The 15,837-nt window shown below is 44.8% G+C and overlaps 1 protein-coding gene across 1 annotated transcript in view; it reads right to left on the minus strand.

Annotated features, from left to right (window-relative positions):
• Positions 1 to 4,478: 4,478 nt before the first annotated feature.
• The window catches only part of LOC139060102 (uncharacterized), a 30,257-nt gene continuing 18,898 nt past the window's right edge, over positions 4,479 to 15,837 (minus strand). Inside the window, exons 6-8 of the mRNA XM_070538930.1 lie at positions 13,656 to 13,936; positions 12,990 to 13,098; positions 4,479 to 12,507 (exon numbers count right to left, since the gene is read on the minus strand). Coding sequence (XP_070395031.1) covers positions 9,619 to 12,507; positions 12,990 to 13,098; positions 13,656 to 13,936 — 3,279 coding nt within the window. The 3' untranslated portion in view covers positions 4,479 to 9,618. The remainder of the gene's footprint in view (positions 12,508 to 12,989; positions 13,099 to 13,655; positions 13,937 to 15,837) is intronic.

The raw sequence follows: 15,837 nt of genomic DNA on the forward strand, positions 1-15,837 counted from the left end.
TGCGCTAGATGTCTATGCATTGTGAGTGGAGAGACAATCACGCTGACGATAAAGCGTGCTTTCTACAGGGTTCATTTAAAGCACTGCATCCTATTGTAGTTTCTTAAAACGCTTCTGATAAACTAAAGGTCCTCTGACACAGATGATGAAATGACAAATGATAGTTTGAACGGTAAACGCTAACAAGAAGCGCGCACAATGGCGATGATGATAATGATTTATTGGCATCTCCATTGAAACTGGGTGGTGACAATTAGTCACCTAGCATGCTTGAGTTAATCAGGTATATGCTACACATGCCTTTTATTCTAGTATTTCGCGCACATCGCCAAATGATGCGAGAAAGACCCGCCAAAAAAATATTCGTGGAAGATGGCTTCTCCACAATAAGAGGCTTTCTGCGGAGAAACACGCTTCTGGTGATTGCGTTACATGCGGACACACCATCATGACATTGGTACGTGCAATCATCGGAGAGCCATAATGCGTCGGATTATTATTAAATTGATAGTTTATTTATTTATTCATATTCCTACGCAACAACCCGTCATTGTCGGCGCGAAAGACGATTTTCTGCACTTTATCCGTATTACCAGCAGCTGCTTTGACAAGCTTTTTGGAAATCGTGAGAGACTGCCGCTGACGTCATTCACGTTCACAGTAGAGTTTCTCTAGATTACCGACGAATTCGGCCATGCTCACGGGGCGAAATTTTGGATAAGTGGGCCCGCCATCGCGTTCTGTTGATGAACAATAGTTGGCCGCTCGAATGATAGAACATAATTTTAGGCTGAGTGCACGGTGCCGTTCAGTTTTAAGGCCATGCTCTTCAACAGTAACTGTTGTTTACTGATGCCTTGCGCCATCACTAACTAGCACGAAGGAAACATCGGACGACAGCGAGAAGCGCACAGTAGAATCGCAGAATTCTAGCGTTCTGGCCTGTGTGCTTCTCACTGTCGCCCCCCCACCCTTTTTTTTTTTCACTTGTTAATGATGTCTCAAGTCTGTATTAGGCATGCACCAACTAGCCCAACTGTGTTCTCTAATTGTGTTATTGATGCCTGCCGAAGAAATGGCGCCTGTGTTCACGAACGAAACTGATTGAAAAAACATTGGATTAAGGTTCCTGCCAAATGTTAGCATTTGTCGTTAGGGTCAGGAGGCGTGCAGTTACGCAGGACTCTCGGAACCCATCATTAACAAATGTAAGTCATTATCAAGACTTCTTATTCCTTTGGAGTAGAAATTTCTGTCGTACTCGAAAAAAATAGAAGTCCTGCTCACTAAAATCCGATGTCGAGTACATGTCCTTAACTGTTATCTGTACAGATCTGGTCTGGTTCCCTCCCCCATTGTGCTCAGTTTGTGATGATGAGAGGATAGACAATCTTTATCTTGCCGCCATTTCTCATCATTAAAAAAAAACATATTTTAGAAGGACCATTTCACTGCGTTGGATTTAATGTTGACATATGCCGATATTCTGTCTTTGGGAGCCTTCTCTCTAGCACATTGACGTAGGGATGCCGGTGCAGCTGTTGAGAGGTTTATAACTCAATCGTGGCAATTTCTGGGTTACATTCTTAAATATTTGTCTTGTTTCACTTTTCTATTGATCTATTCAAAATTTCTCACTAGCGTTCTTTATTTTTTTAGGCTTGACTAATTACTCTGCTAACTCATCCGATTCTTTACCAAACCCCCACAGTGGAAGTACACTGTGGGGGTTTGGTAAAGAATCGGATGAGTTAGCAGAATAATTAGTCAAACCTAAAGAATAAAAAGAACGCTAGTGAGAATCATCCTTATTCACCCCCATCTCATACCCCGTATGCCCCGAGGCATTTACCTCCGCATTAAAAAAAAAAGAAAAAAAAACACAGTCGGTATGAACCACTAATGAAGGAAATCAACCTACCGCAAGTCTTTTGCAGTACTTCAAGTGACTAACCATTTGAGCGTACTGAAATTTCGACGAATGAATGGGTTGAGCGCTTCGGTCCGGCATGCTTGTCTTCCATAAACTATGTAGCCCTATTAGGAAAAACACATCAAATGGCACGTCTACTCCGTGGGGTGCAATCAAGTACAGGGTGGTATCTGGTTCAAAATGGTGTTTCTTAAGAGTTCTTAGAAGCACATCCCAAAATAATGTTGCATCTTTACAAGTTATGAAGCAGTGCTCTATAGCTTCGGGTATATCGCAAAAGTGACAATTCACGGTATATACAAGGATGCCTTTCTTGTGCAACCAAGTTTTCACAGGCAGCGATTCACTGTGTAATCCAAATAAAAATGTTTTTGTACATGAGTACAAAGTCATCTTGCGGACACGCTGGAGCACGTTATGCCTTGGCAGAATGGAGAATGTAGGAGTCCTGTACAGGATAGACGGGAAAATAACTGATCTCAAATATTTATACAATTGTTCTCTGGATACTGTGTGTTCAGTAAGGACATGTATGACTTAACAGAGAGAGAGAGAGAAACGAAGAGGGAAAGCTAGGGAGGTTAACCAAGGATGTGCCTGGTTGGCTACCTTACACTTGGGGAGGGGGGAAAGGGAACAGATAAGAAAAATAAAGTCAGTCGTAGAAGAATCTGTATACTGTCACAAGCTTTCATACAATCCAGTGTCCTTTAAGAAATGCAGAAGGGCTTTCGTGGCCTTTTGAATGTAAGAACGCATAGGGCATGGTCCAAGGATCTTTTCTTCTGAGACCGCTTTATTGACTAGCAGGTTGAGTTTCACTTGTAAAGTACGTCGTTGGACGTCAAAGGATGGGCAGTGACACAGAAGGGGCCCTAGAGTCGCATTGCGCTGCACTGTTGGCCATTCCTATCAGGAATGAATAGAAACGCGACGCCCAACCACATATATGTGACACAGTAAAGTTGTTTCACGGCGGGAGAGTCCAGGTGGCAGGCGAAGTCGCAAGTTAGGGTTGAGAGAGTGCAATTGCGAGTTGGTGAAATCCGTTGAATTCCATCGTAGAAGTGTGATGTGGCGAGCAAGTGAAGTTGTCATGCAGCGTCAGTTATTGAAAGTGGTATAGGAATCTGCCGTTTTTGGAGAGCCGAACGCGCAGCTTCATTTGCGCTGTCATTGCCGACAATTCTGCAGTGGCTTGCAACCATTGAAATCCAATGTCGTGGCCTTTCTCGAGCACGTGACTATGAGCATGCCTTATTTCGTACACTAGCTGCTCGTGTAACCCGTGACTTAGGGCAAACTGCAGAGTTTGTAGGGCTGCTTAGGAATCGCAGAAAATGGACCAACGATTTGGTGGCTGCTGGAGCACATACTTGAGTGCACCTTGAAGAGCCGCAAGTTCTGCTGCTGTCGACGTTGTATTGTGCGAATATTTAAACTGCAAATATTTAAGTCATGCAAACTGCATGACCTAACAATTTCAACAGGACTGGTACCACCCGCTTGGTGGAGAGAAGTAACTAATATAGGGATGTCTCATTTTCCTTTAAATAATTACTTCTATCCACCTTGCAGGTTTCCGCAGAACTATTATGTAAAACCCTTGCCTTTGCTTCTAGTTGACAAATTCGACTTTGCCCTGCTAGCCGCCTGGTTAGCTCAGATGGTAGGGCGGCTGCCCCCGAAAAGGAGGTGGTCCCGAGTTCGCGTCCTGGACCGGTACGAATTTTCCTTGAACTGTGACGCTTTTCTTTCCAGAAACCCATATGGGTTTCCTTTGTAGCAGTTGCTATTATTGGGAGTGTCTCACATTCCCTTAATTCTCTCCACCTTGCTGGTTTCCGCAGAACTATTAGTTATCAGTTTTGTCACATTTTTAGACTGCACTTCTGTTCAGGATAAGGCCACGAATGAGACTAGAGGCTTGAAATAGTCGTACCTGATACGGAAAAGTGGCGGTAACTCGCCAAGGAAGACGTCTTCAAAATGTACTTAATGACAAAAGTGGTCAGCACCTTTCCTTACCCGAGATGGGCAACAATTGGCAAAAAATACGAGCCCTACGAGAACCAAGGGTGGTAAAGAAGCAGTGTTTTATTGGTCACCAGCCTGTCCCCCAAAGTGTGTGTGTGTGTGTGGCTGCAGTGAAAAAAGGGTGTATCTACAGTGCATCCGTATGATACAGGGAACAAACACAAAGAACCATCGCCAACAAGATGATGCGAGGAGATATAACTTAGACGTATGCTTTTGTGTGTTTGGACAGCAAGTGCCTCACTAAGGGGTGAACAGAGAAAAACAAGGAGGGCCACCTGCAGCAATCTAATGCACGTCCACTGAAAAGCGTGAGGGAGACCATTACATTAGCGCATGCATCGTGTGACATTCTACAACTATGTACAGCAATACAGTAGCACGCAGGGTGGCCTGGACTGGCTTTTGGACAGAAGGCAACCTAGCCTTTTAATTGGCTGGAACGCTAGCGCAAGTGTGAGATGTGAGAGTAGTGAAGCAGCACAATTAAATCTCAATAAGAGCCAGCTTCAACAGCTAAGAGTTTTTAATCTATAAGCAAGCAACAACACAATTAAGCATGACACCCACTACCGCCTGATTCTTCTACTATTCCTGACAGTAGATCTGGTGCCATTTTACGAAACAGCAGGATGGTGCATTGTCAACTTGCTACACAGTATAATCCTTCATGTTAAATGCATATGCCCCAGCATTTAGCAGCATTGTTATACAATGTCAAGGTTATGCTGAACGTGTTTTTTATTTACATGGCAGCAAAAGATATGAAATAATTACATAATTTGAAAGCTTGCAATGAAATTAAGGTCCTTCAGCTACCAAGCAGGGACATGGACTGGCCAGTCCTCAACTATTGCAAAAGCCTTGCCAAGAACTGCAGCTGAGGACAGCATGAATGCTTGCATTACTAAGCCTGCTGAAACTGCACGGGCACAACTTACCATCTCTAACCTTTTTTTTCCTCAACAAAAAATGCTGAGCAACACTGGGATATGAAACTGAAAAAATATTCTGCCCACTTTTTAAAAGAAAGAAAATGGTGGGGTAGGGTCTCTTACAACGTTAACATGTTTCGTAGTTCCACAAGCGATGCCAACTCATTCATTAGGACTCGGCAAAGACACTGGTTTGAGTGCAACAATGCTAACTGCACACAAAAGTGCAGAATGAATCCAAGCCAGAGCAATTCCAATTGCCGCAATTGCTAACCCTCCAGCATTGCAAGCTATTTTGTGCATTCCACACAATCTTTCCAAGAACCTCTTGACAAGACAAAACTTCCAAAGCTAAGTGTCTCCAAAGACGCAATTGTCCAATGCCTCCAAGTGGCATTATAGAATAGTCGAGTACAGGCCACCCCGTGCCTTCAGCCTATATACAGAAGAAAATTAGTCGCTGCTGCCTCCTCGCTCTCCATCATGGAGGTTCACATCACCCCACCTCAGCTCAATGGTCCACAACCACAAATAAAGACGAGACAATAATTCAAACAGTGCAAGCAACTCAACACATTAGCTATGCACAAATGATGCAGAGGTGAATCATCAGGCCCTACTACATGTCAGCAGTATTTCTAATGAAACCCCCTCTTCCATACAGGAATTCCGGTCTTTGGCAAGCTCTGAAAATTTTTGCCAAATATGTATATACAACTTTCATGAATCTGTCTATTTTTTTTCTTTTTGTCGTGGAATGGTATGCTTACACAAAAACGTAAAAAAGCAGAACCATGTGTGCAATATTCATAGAACTCTATGTGTAAACAAAAGCTAAAAAAAAAAAAGAATTTCCAGCACATTCTTAAGGCAAAAACTCTACAGCGGTGTGCCTCTTGCACTAAGAGACAAGTGTGCACAGCTTTTTCTCAAGTGTACCATTTCTTGCAACTAAAAGCTTCCACATTCTTGAAGATGGTATCTCTTGCAGTAACCAACAGTAAGAGAGAAAAAATGCATAAATAAATAAGAATTAAAGTAACAATGATATTGTAACATCACTTATAGACTTATTTCATGCATACCACTTCTTGCAACATAACATGCCCACTGCCATTAACCCCTCACATGCCATGGACAAGCTGGGTTTGTCTGCACACATCTAGTAAAAGACGGCCAAAGCCGAGCGCAGCCATAGTCTCCTAGACTTCTGTGCCTGCCGGATGATCGACGAACCAATGGGAAGCGGCCATCGTTGGAACTACGGCAGTGGTGTCAATTACGTGGGCTGGTCTCAAGCACACTTTTACGTCTATGGTGCTCGTTGCTGACAAAAGAAAGCGTGTGCATCAATAAAAGAGCAGCAGCATACTTCTGCTTGCAGAATTATTAGCGAAGCAATAAAAAGCAGTCGCTGTTGGAACTTCTGCTGGGGATCACCACTTACATTGGGGTCTCCAGCTAGGCCATTCCACTCGGGCGACTATTTGAACCATAGAGTTTCTCACTACAACACCTAGAGGGAAATCTGGCACCACCATCTATGGGAGTTTTCCAAGGGGCGCTGTGCCGTCATGGGAATGACGGTATATGTGTCTGCGAGGCTTGTGTTGGCTGGTGTTGTAAGAGGCTTCGTCTAAACGTGGATATGGCTACACAAATAACGCTTCCTTAAAGTAAAATATTCATAAAACGTTTTCATCCCCGCATATTACACCTTCCAGTGAAGTTTGCTCACCTACAACGCATAACCAAGCGAAGAAACGCAAGAACAGACGAAAAACTCTTCCAAAGCGAGTGCGAATCTTATCTGTCCTCCAACTTTAGTGGCCCGCTGATAACTTCTATGTTTCATATAATTGTACATGCAATAATAAGTTCACATAACTAAACAAAACTTGTTTTTGTGTAACATTAAGGCTAAAGCAGCTTTTTACATGCTGTTTCAGTAGAAAATGAGTCATTGTGACAGACGGAACGGTACTTGGCAGTCACGTCTTCAGGTGACCTGGCTCTCTGAGAACGATGCCAGTCCGGAGTCGCAATACACCGGCATTCCCAGGCATACCATAGCGCAGCAGCACCAGGTTTTCTTCTCAGTAACATAGTGAGAAACTCTTATGACTTGAACTGTCCGTAGGCGCCACTCAAAGCCATTATTGTGCGAAGAATGCAAACAACTATGGTCGTCTGCTGCTGCTGCTCTACGGCAATGCTGTACCATGTTTGCCTATCCCCTAGTGAGGGTTGTCGCTACCCTCAAAATGCGGACTCTCACGCTACATAAATGACGCTGCCATAGACGATGGCCATATTGTGGTCATCCGGCAGGAACAGAAGTTATTTAGAAGGCTATGGCGTGGCTCACTAACTATACGTACTTTTATATTCTTGCAATTTTCATTTTTATTGAAAAATATACTTCCCACTTTGATTTCCTTCTATAGAGGTGTTAAGCTGTTAAGCTTCAATTTTCCAATAAATGGTTGAGATTTGGAGCACAGAAACACTTTAAATATTGTTTGCATTGGTTTTTCGTAAAGGATTCCACAGTAAGAAAAGTGGCTGTTTTGGGGAACAATTTAGATTAAAAGCATGGCATGAAAGGGATTAATGTGGCCAGTCCTTATATGCTACAGAATCCAAGAGCCCACACATACATACACACTCTCACTCACGCAAAAAAGAAGTAATGACGCTGTAATGTCATATACAACACCAGCATTTAAAAAATCTCAAGCCAGCACATTTGTATACCATGGCAAACAAGACAGAATCCCGCTTGCAACATGTAACATGTATTTAACAGGTTCATATTAAAAAAAAAGAAGAAAAAGAGAGGTCATTAGCTCTTTCACGGCAGAATTCCAATTACCAGTAAATCATATGGGGCATAAATGACAACAGCTTCAGGCGAAAACGTGAAAAAGCCTCAAAAGCAAAGCCAGATTAGACGACACTAATCAGTCTTTCTCGCGAGTCTGAGCTCCCATGTCAGTGGAAAACAATGCAGTGCGATTTCATCACAACTGTACTGCGTGAACAAAAGTTTTACTTTTGCATTGAAGGGAGTGGGGGGGGGGGGGGGTGCATTCGGGGAGGCATATAGCAAGTGTTAGTGCAGTCAATCACCAAAAAACAGCACGGCAACATACCACACTGCTTCAGTCATGCGCATTTGCTTCCGACCAGTTCAAGCACATGCACCACTCATTATGAGGTATGTTCTGTCTATGAAGAAGCATGCATGTGTCATGCAAATAACTTCACTCAGGTGTTCTGCACCGAAAAAAAAAGAAAAGGCAAATTATAAGAGCAAGCAGCAGCAGCAGCAGTAGCAACAACTCAGTCTCATCTCTGCATACTTGCTGGAAGCACAAGGAGCGGGTGAAGTGTCGCGCAGATTCGGGCCCAATCCAAACAGAGACTGAAGCACAAGCTTGAAAATGCCGCTGTAGTGGTAAGTACAGACTACGGCATGTTTCGATGCAATGTGAAGCGCAATAGCCTTTCATGTTAAAGAGCAGTGATTTCACAGTCCATGCAAGTAGACATGTGGCATTCTGTTCACGAACTATAATCCTATGAAACTTTGCAGACAGAAGAATTATTTGTGGCATGCCCCTAGTTCTGAACTGTAAAAAAAAAGTACATACACAACAATAATAAATAAGCTTTCTTAATTAACGCAAAGTGTGGTCAGTCCATGCACTTCTCGAGATGCTGTTTTGTTTGCTTATACTTAAATCTTAAATAATAAAAATATGGGGGGGGGGGGAAAGAACATGCCTATGCAGTCGAGCTCAAGCCCAGACGTATGCCAGAGTAAACTTTCTGACCACTGAATGTATACGTAAAATAAATTAAAATGGGAGATAAATGATTTTCATTCGTGTTAACAGTGGTTCACTCACACAGCATGTGCCCACCCTTATCAAAACATGTCAAGTGGTGAAATACAGAAGAGTGCTCACCAGCATTTAACACCTGCCTGAAGACACGTCAAGCTTAAGCACTGCCGCAACACAACAAAAGAAAGCTTCAAATAAGCACAAAAACATATATATTGACCCACAAACAAATATGACCAGAAAAGTGGGGAAATAGGCGTACAGAGGTTTGTGCTACCAGCAGTTTTGTGACATGATTCAAGCACAAGGCAATAAAGGGTAGCTTGATCTTGAAGCCTGGCTTACTATGACACACAAGAAAAAAATAACAAACCCTTACACAAGGACACAACACAAACAGAAGAGAGCCTTCAATTCTACATTAGCAGCAAAGGTGTTTTACACGCAACTGACAATCGAGATGTCATCCAAGCGTCCACAACAGCAGTTCATGAACACCTTGCCACATGCTTTACAGGTGTTTTCAGTCACACCTGGATGTCGTGAGCGGGATGACGACGATGCACGAAGCCTCCATGGGGTAGGTCAATGCACATTTGGAGCAGAGGTGCTCCTCACCGCAGCGTTTCTAATGAGTCCAGTGATACTGGATGACAATGCATGTGCTTAGCTCACTCACTGCTCCCAAAGAAGAGCCGCACCGTGTAGCTTCCACCACAAGGGGAACAAGAGCTGGGGCAACAGTCAAGCTTAGCCCAACTGCAATGGGCACGGTTCAGCATGGCCCACAGTGCGAGCTGGTGCCCAACACGACAACCTGAGACCACCAACCTGCAAGAGCACACCATCACCAGGAAATGTCTCACCGCAGGTCCAGTGTCCTGACAACCTTGGAACTGTCCTCAGCCCTCAAAGGTTGGTGGCAATCGTACGGGGGAGGCGTCGGTGATTCGTGCAGGGGCTCTTCGTCCATGAGTGGTGTACCCGGGTCGTCGTATTCGTCGAACGTCGCCTGGTCTGGCTCAGTTGCCGCTGCAGGGACCGGAGGCGGATGCACAACCTGTTGGCAGTAGGTTGGCACGCCAATCTGCGGCGGAACTGGGTAGGTAGGCGCCACGGAGAATGCAACAGGGGCACCACTGGGCATGGCCAGGTAGTTCAATGTGGCTGCATCATAGTGTGGCGGCGGGTGGGCCATGGACGGCAGGTAGGCGGCGGGGACTTCTCTGAAGGGTCCCACAATTGTAGGATGCGGCACAACTGCGGGAGCTAACAACTGAGGGGTGACTGGGGCCATGGTTGATGGTACCATGACTGGAGCCGCAATGGGCGGCAGTGACGGGCTCAGCAAAGATGCTGGCGGCTTGGGCATGTCTCTGAACATCGGGCTCGACGGAGGCCCCAAATGCCTAGAGAAATCTTCGTAGCGGCCGATGGGGGCAGCTGATGATGACAGTGACAACGAAGGGGGAGCTGTTCTTAAATGGGCCATTGGCATATGTGGTGCCATTGTGGTCCGCACAATAGAAGATGGGAGCGAGGTTGGTTGCATGGGCCTAGGAAGAGGTGGTGTGGCGGAACGATGGCATGACAGTGCAGATCTCGACATGCAAGAGGATGATGGTCTAGAAGGAGGCAGGGGAGCTGACGTTACCACCATGGGTCTGTGTGCACTGGATGACGTGAGCAAGCTTGACACGGGCCGTGTTGCAAGAGACGTAGAGATGGCTTTACTGGCTGGTATTGAAGAGACTGCAGGTGACGATGTCTTGGGTGTTGTAGTGGCTGTTGTGATAGGAAGCAGAAGTTCTAGAGGCGAGATGGCAGATGATGTAACCATTGAACTGCTTTTTGGGGCTGAATGAATGACCGTGGAAACTGTGGAACCAAACCTGGAGAATGACGGAGATGTAAGGGAGCCAATTTTAGGCATCACATGCTGTGCAACAGTGGCCAGGCTGGAACTGATTTTCGATGCTGAATGTACAGAGGCAGCAGATGGACTGCTGCCCTTCGTGGCTGATGAGACTACTGCTGCCATGTTGAACGAACTACTTTTGGAAGTTGGGAGGGCTGATGCGCTGACATGGCTGCTTTTTGGGCTCTGAAGAGAAGCTCCCGCTGACACACTGCTTCTTGGAGTCAATGCCATGGATGATGAGGAACTGTTTCTGTGTGTGAGCGAGGTCGATGTGGTGGTTATACAGCTGCCTCTGGGGGAAGATGATGCTACCGTGGAGACAATCGTATCAGCTTTAGACGTTGAAGCTGTGATGTTAGTAGCCAGTGAGCTGTTACCTGTGGGAGTCGTAGCACTGATGGTGGAACTTATCTTTGATGCTGATACCAATTTTGAAGGTGCCATGGTCATTACAGAACTGCACCTTGGATTCGACACAGTATTGTTCTTAGTGGAAACTACACTGCCCGTGATGGTGCTTGACTTTGAAGAAACAGCAGTGGCTGCTGCAGAGCTGCTCTTGGAAGAAGCAACACTGCCTCCTGTGGACAAACCTTTTAAAGAGGCGGCACTTGCCACAGTATTGCTTTTCAGAGGCAGGGCAGCAGCTGTTGTTAAGGAATTGCTTTTTGCACAAACTGTACTTGTAGTTGTGGAACTGCTTTTGGAAATGATGGCAGAAGTCACCACAGAAGAGGTTTTTAAAGCAGCTGCTGCTGCTGATGAATTAACCTTCGGTGCAACTTCTACAGGCATAACACAAATAGTTTTGTCATTCAACATTATGTCGGCAGGTACCGTAGAATCATTTTTCATAGATGGAGCAACAGTAGGTACAGCAGGGGAACTTTTAGCAGAAGGAAAAGCCACTGTAACGGAAGAATTGCCAGTTTTGGACGATGCGACAACAGGACTCATCTTGGGTGCCGACAGGCTAGCAGTTGTCACCAAGAGAGTGCCTGAAGAGGAGGCACCTGCGCTGAATGTTTCGACTGCCCGCACACATGTGGGCACTGAAGTCGCCGGTGTCTCAGGGTTTGATGCACCAGGTGGCTCACAAGACATTGATGGCGGCGGCGGCGCCTGACTGTTCTCACCAGCACCAGCGGATGCATCATTCTCTGCAGGCTCTACTTTTATTCGACCATCAAGGTTGGCTGGCAAAACCAATGGCTTCTCAGGTGTTGCTTCATCTTTGACCTCCTGCTGTTCTTTCGTGGCAGCCGCCTTCAGAGACTGCTGCTTAGGTCCGTGCACTGCCGATGAATGGACCTTCTGCAGATGCTGTGCTTTGGATTCAAAAGAGGAGGACTTGCAATCAAGCTCCTTAGCCTTCTCCTTTTTCTCCTTGGGTGCCTTGTGCTTGTCCCCACTGTGCTTCTTTTGCGTTGACGACGACGAATGCACCGGTGCAGCAAGTTCCTCTGGTTTTCTTTCGCCCGAGAGCGCCTTTCCTGGCTCCAGCTTAATCTTTTTGACTGATGGTTCCTTGGGCGGCTTTGAGTCAGCTTCCCGCTTGCGAGGCTTCGAGTCCTCAGCTTTGACCTCTTTTTTGACGGTCACAGCTTCGGGACTCTGAGCGGCAGGGGGTGGAGGCGTGCTTTCCTCTGGATAGTACTGGCACAGACGCACATGCCAGGCCACGCTGGCCACCGCTGTCACCGTGCGGAACTGGTGCACAATGTTACGCGGCAGAAAGTAGATGTCATTGTCGCATAATGAGATGCGGGAATACCGGATCCCTTCTCTGCGTAGCTGGTTAAGCTTGGCGTCTTCGACCCACTGTACGCACTGCATTGAACCAAATGAGAGTGAGTACATTCTTTTTGTTCTTTGCAAAACCTGCAGCTGTCCTTAACTATTATTTGATAACTGTAATAATTAATAAAAACACAAAAATTAGCTGCATGCTAGGCCATGACAACGCCAAATTACAGCAAAGCCTCAGAACGAAACTGCTTCGTTCAAAGGTACATCGATATTTGCTTTTTGAAAATCACATCATTTGCCATTCAGCAGTAGGAGAACCCCGCTTAGCATGGAAGGCAAAATGGTGAGACGCTGTACACTTCGGTTTTATATCTATGGTAATTTGCCATTACTACGAAGGAGAACCAGATTAAGGCAGGCTACCAAAAGAAAAACACCCAGAAAAAGACACACCTCCTCAACACAAAGGGAAATGCAAAAGCATCAGCAGCAAATAAACGCAGCCGTGAGCATATTCAAAAGTGGTGGCATAACGCAACTAGAGAGTTCCAATGACTACTCACCTGTGAAACAGGCGGCTCGTGAAGGTCTAACTGGAGCTTTTCCACCAGCTGGTTGAAGTCTCCAGCATGGAATGCAACTACATCTTTGGTGATGCGGTTGGTTTCCCCCCTGTTGTAAAAATAAAATAAAAAATGTTTAGAATTAAGTTCTGCTTTTGTTCTCATCCCATAGAATACAGTTTTCGTTCCAAAATCCACTTCAACATAACATCCATCACTACCACTTATTTTTGCCCACTCATTTTATGACCCAGTCTTTTATTCTAAAAAGAATGTGTGCGCGAGAGAGAGCGAGAACGAGGGGGAAGAGAGCCTCTAATGCTTTCCTGGGACGAACGTCACACCTGCATTCTTAGAATAGTCAGCCAGTTTCTGAAATACTTTCAATTTGTCGGGCAAAATGCTCAAAACAACATATAAGTGGAGTAGCAGGTCAGTGGCTTAACCAACGAAAGTGAGCTGAAAGTAACGTACCCCGAAGGCAATTCATTGAGAAAATAGCCTCCAACTAATTATGCGAGATCTACCCTGCCCAAAGCAATAAAAAATAGCCTAGAAGCTTTACACAGTTTTGAACTTCTTTCTCCCACACCCTCCTTTTCGAATTAGCTTGTGTCAAGACAGTCAAGTGCAGTTTGCAACCACGAAAGGCCCAACCCCACTCACCCTGTGTTGCAACGGACGGCTTTGAGAACACCCACAGCAGCAGTGGTGAGTCTCTCAAAGCCCTGTCCCACATGGTCCGCATGACACTTTGTGCGATCCTCAAAGAGCATCTCGCGCGGCTCCGAGGCGCGAGGCAAGTACTGCAACTTGCGCAGCTCATCCCTGCGCCTTGCTCCTGCCCCTGACACGCTGTTACGTTTGTTTGGCGATCGTATCACGTCAGCTGTGGGGACCAGCTGCTCACCAGGTCGCACCCACAGGATGGGACCGTCATTACTCTCCTGGGCAACAGGAAAAATGGGGATGGTTAGCTTGAAACCAGCAACCACAAGTGCTCTGCCACTTACTGGCAAAATTCACTAAGACAGTGCCTGTGCATATGACCTGCACCAACATGTTGCTTCAACTATCAATATGCCCTTTTCATAGATAGTTCACCAAGTGTACTTCTCCCCAGTGAACTCCTTATCACCTAACAGAGGCTCGGGATAGGTCGTATTCACTGCACAGAGGGTAGCGGAACGGAGACTCAGGCAGGCAGTCTGTTAAGCACGAAGTCACGGGTTCAATGCCCATCCATGGCAAGCACATTTATATGGGTATGAAATGCAAGTATGCTCAAGTGGTCTTAGATTTACGCAAATAACGAACCCCCAGATGGCCAAATTAATCCAGAGTTCTCCACTATGGCATCTATCATAGCCCCAGTATTGCTTAGGAACATTAAACCCCATTAAAGAATGAACATTGGTTGATTTCCATTTAAGGTTGCTATTCAAGGATTTCCAGTTTGCCATTCCAGGCTGCATTTCGATGGGAGTGAAATGCAAGAACACTCATGTAATGTGCAGTAGGAGCCTATGAAAAGAACCCCAGGTGGTAAAAATTGATCTGAAGTCCCCCTACTATGGTGTGCCTCATAATCATATTGTGATTTTGGCATGCAACACCCCAGAATTTAATTAATGTTAATTTACCAATCATAACACACAAGTGCTCATCAAAATCTAAAATAAATAAAGAAAAAAGAAAGATGTGAGTAACATAGCAATTGGTAAGTAAGATCAATCTTTAAGAAGGGTTGTCATGCACCAATTTCTCATTTCTCTTTGTGTTGACATTACGCAAAAAAAAAAAAAAGTCACCGAGTTGATTAAAATTTATGGAATGTAAGATTTGTGTTTTTCTGCCATAAGCGGTGTGTGCGGAGTTTAAAGTACTTCTCTGTTTTTCTAAGGAAAACTGCTTTGTTAACTGGTGTCTTAAGTAAACTTCTAAAATAGTATTGTGCCGGTACAGTGTGATAGAAAAGCTGGTGCACCTGTAGTATTCCCAGCGTACTGCAAATTTCTTTTCTGTTTGCTTGCTGGAAGTCGCTTCTATAAGCTAGTGTTCGCACAATTCTTTTAATTGTTTTATTTATGCCTTGCTTTTTTGTGTTCAGAACAAGACCCATATAAAGTGATGTCATAAGTCAGCAAAGACTCAACCAATTCTCTCGGGGTATTTCCCCTTAGGTTGTACATAGCTGCATTGATTGCTCTTAATCGATCACACACAAACACTACATGGTAGTTCAAGGTGAAGTGCCTATGAAGTAACATGCCTAAATACTTTACTACTGGTTCCAAATGCAACACATAAAGCTCCCAGTGTAGTTGTTCTCCCACGTTCGACCCCTTGACCAAATTATGTTAAAAAATTCTAATAAAATAAATAAATAACTGTGAAGATTTCCTTCCAAAGGAACATGCAAGCAATCTTTTTAATCTTGCAATATACCAAGGGGGATACTAACTTTCTACTTGGTGAATTTACCCCCCCCCCCCTTGTGGATTTATGCCAATTTTTTTCATTGAGATATTGAATTAGTTAGCACACAGCAGCAGATATAATGCAGTAATTTGTAATCACTGCATTGCATATACAGTGCTCCAAGAAAAAAAAAACAATAAAAATTTTGATTTTAACAGTGGTTTGAACATGAAATTCTTGCAAGTATGTACTACACAGTTCTTGCAAAGTAGCTCTGTTGTCTTATCAAGGTTATGTAATAGCAAGCAGCTTTCCTATGTGTGCAGCCCACATAAATGTGCAACTCAGGCTAGCTACCTAGTGGATTACTCTCGAGTTCTCCAAAATTTGTTCAGAACATCCCTGCATAAACATACAAGTGAAGGCC

The sequence above is a fragment of the Dermacentor albipictus genome, chromosome 5 (genome assembly GCF_038994185.2).
Source record: "Dermacentor albipictus isolate Rhodes 1998 colony chromosome 5, USDA_Dalb.pri_finalv2, whole genome shotgun sequence".
Taxonomy (NCBI): domain Eukaryota; kingdom Metazoa; phylum Arthropoda; class Arachnida; order Ixodida; family Ixodidae; genus Dermacentor; species Dermacentor albipictus.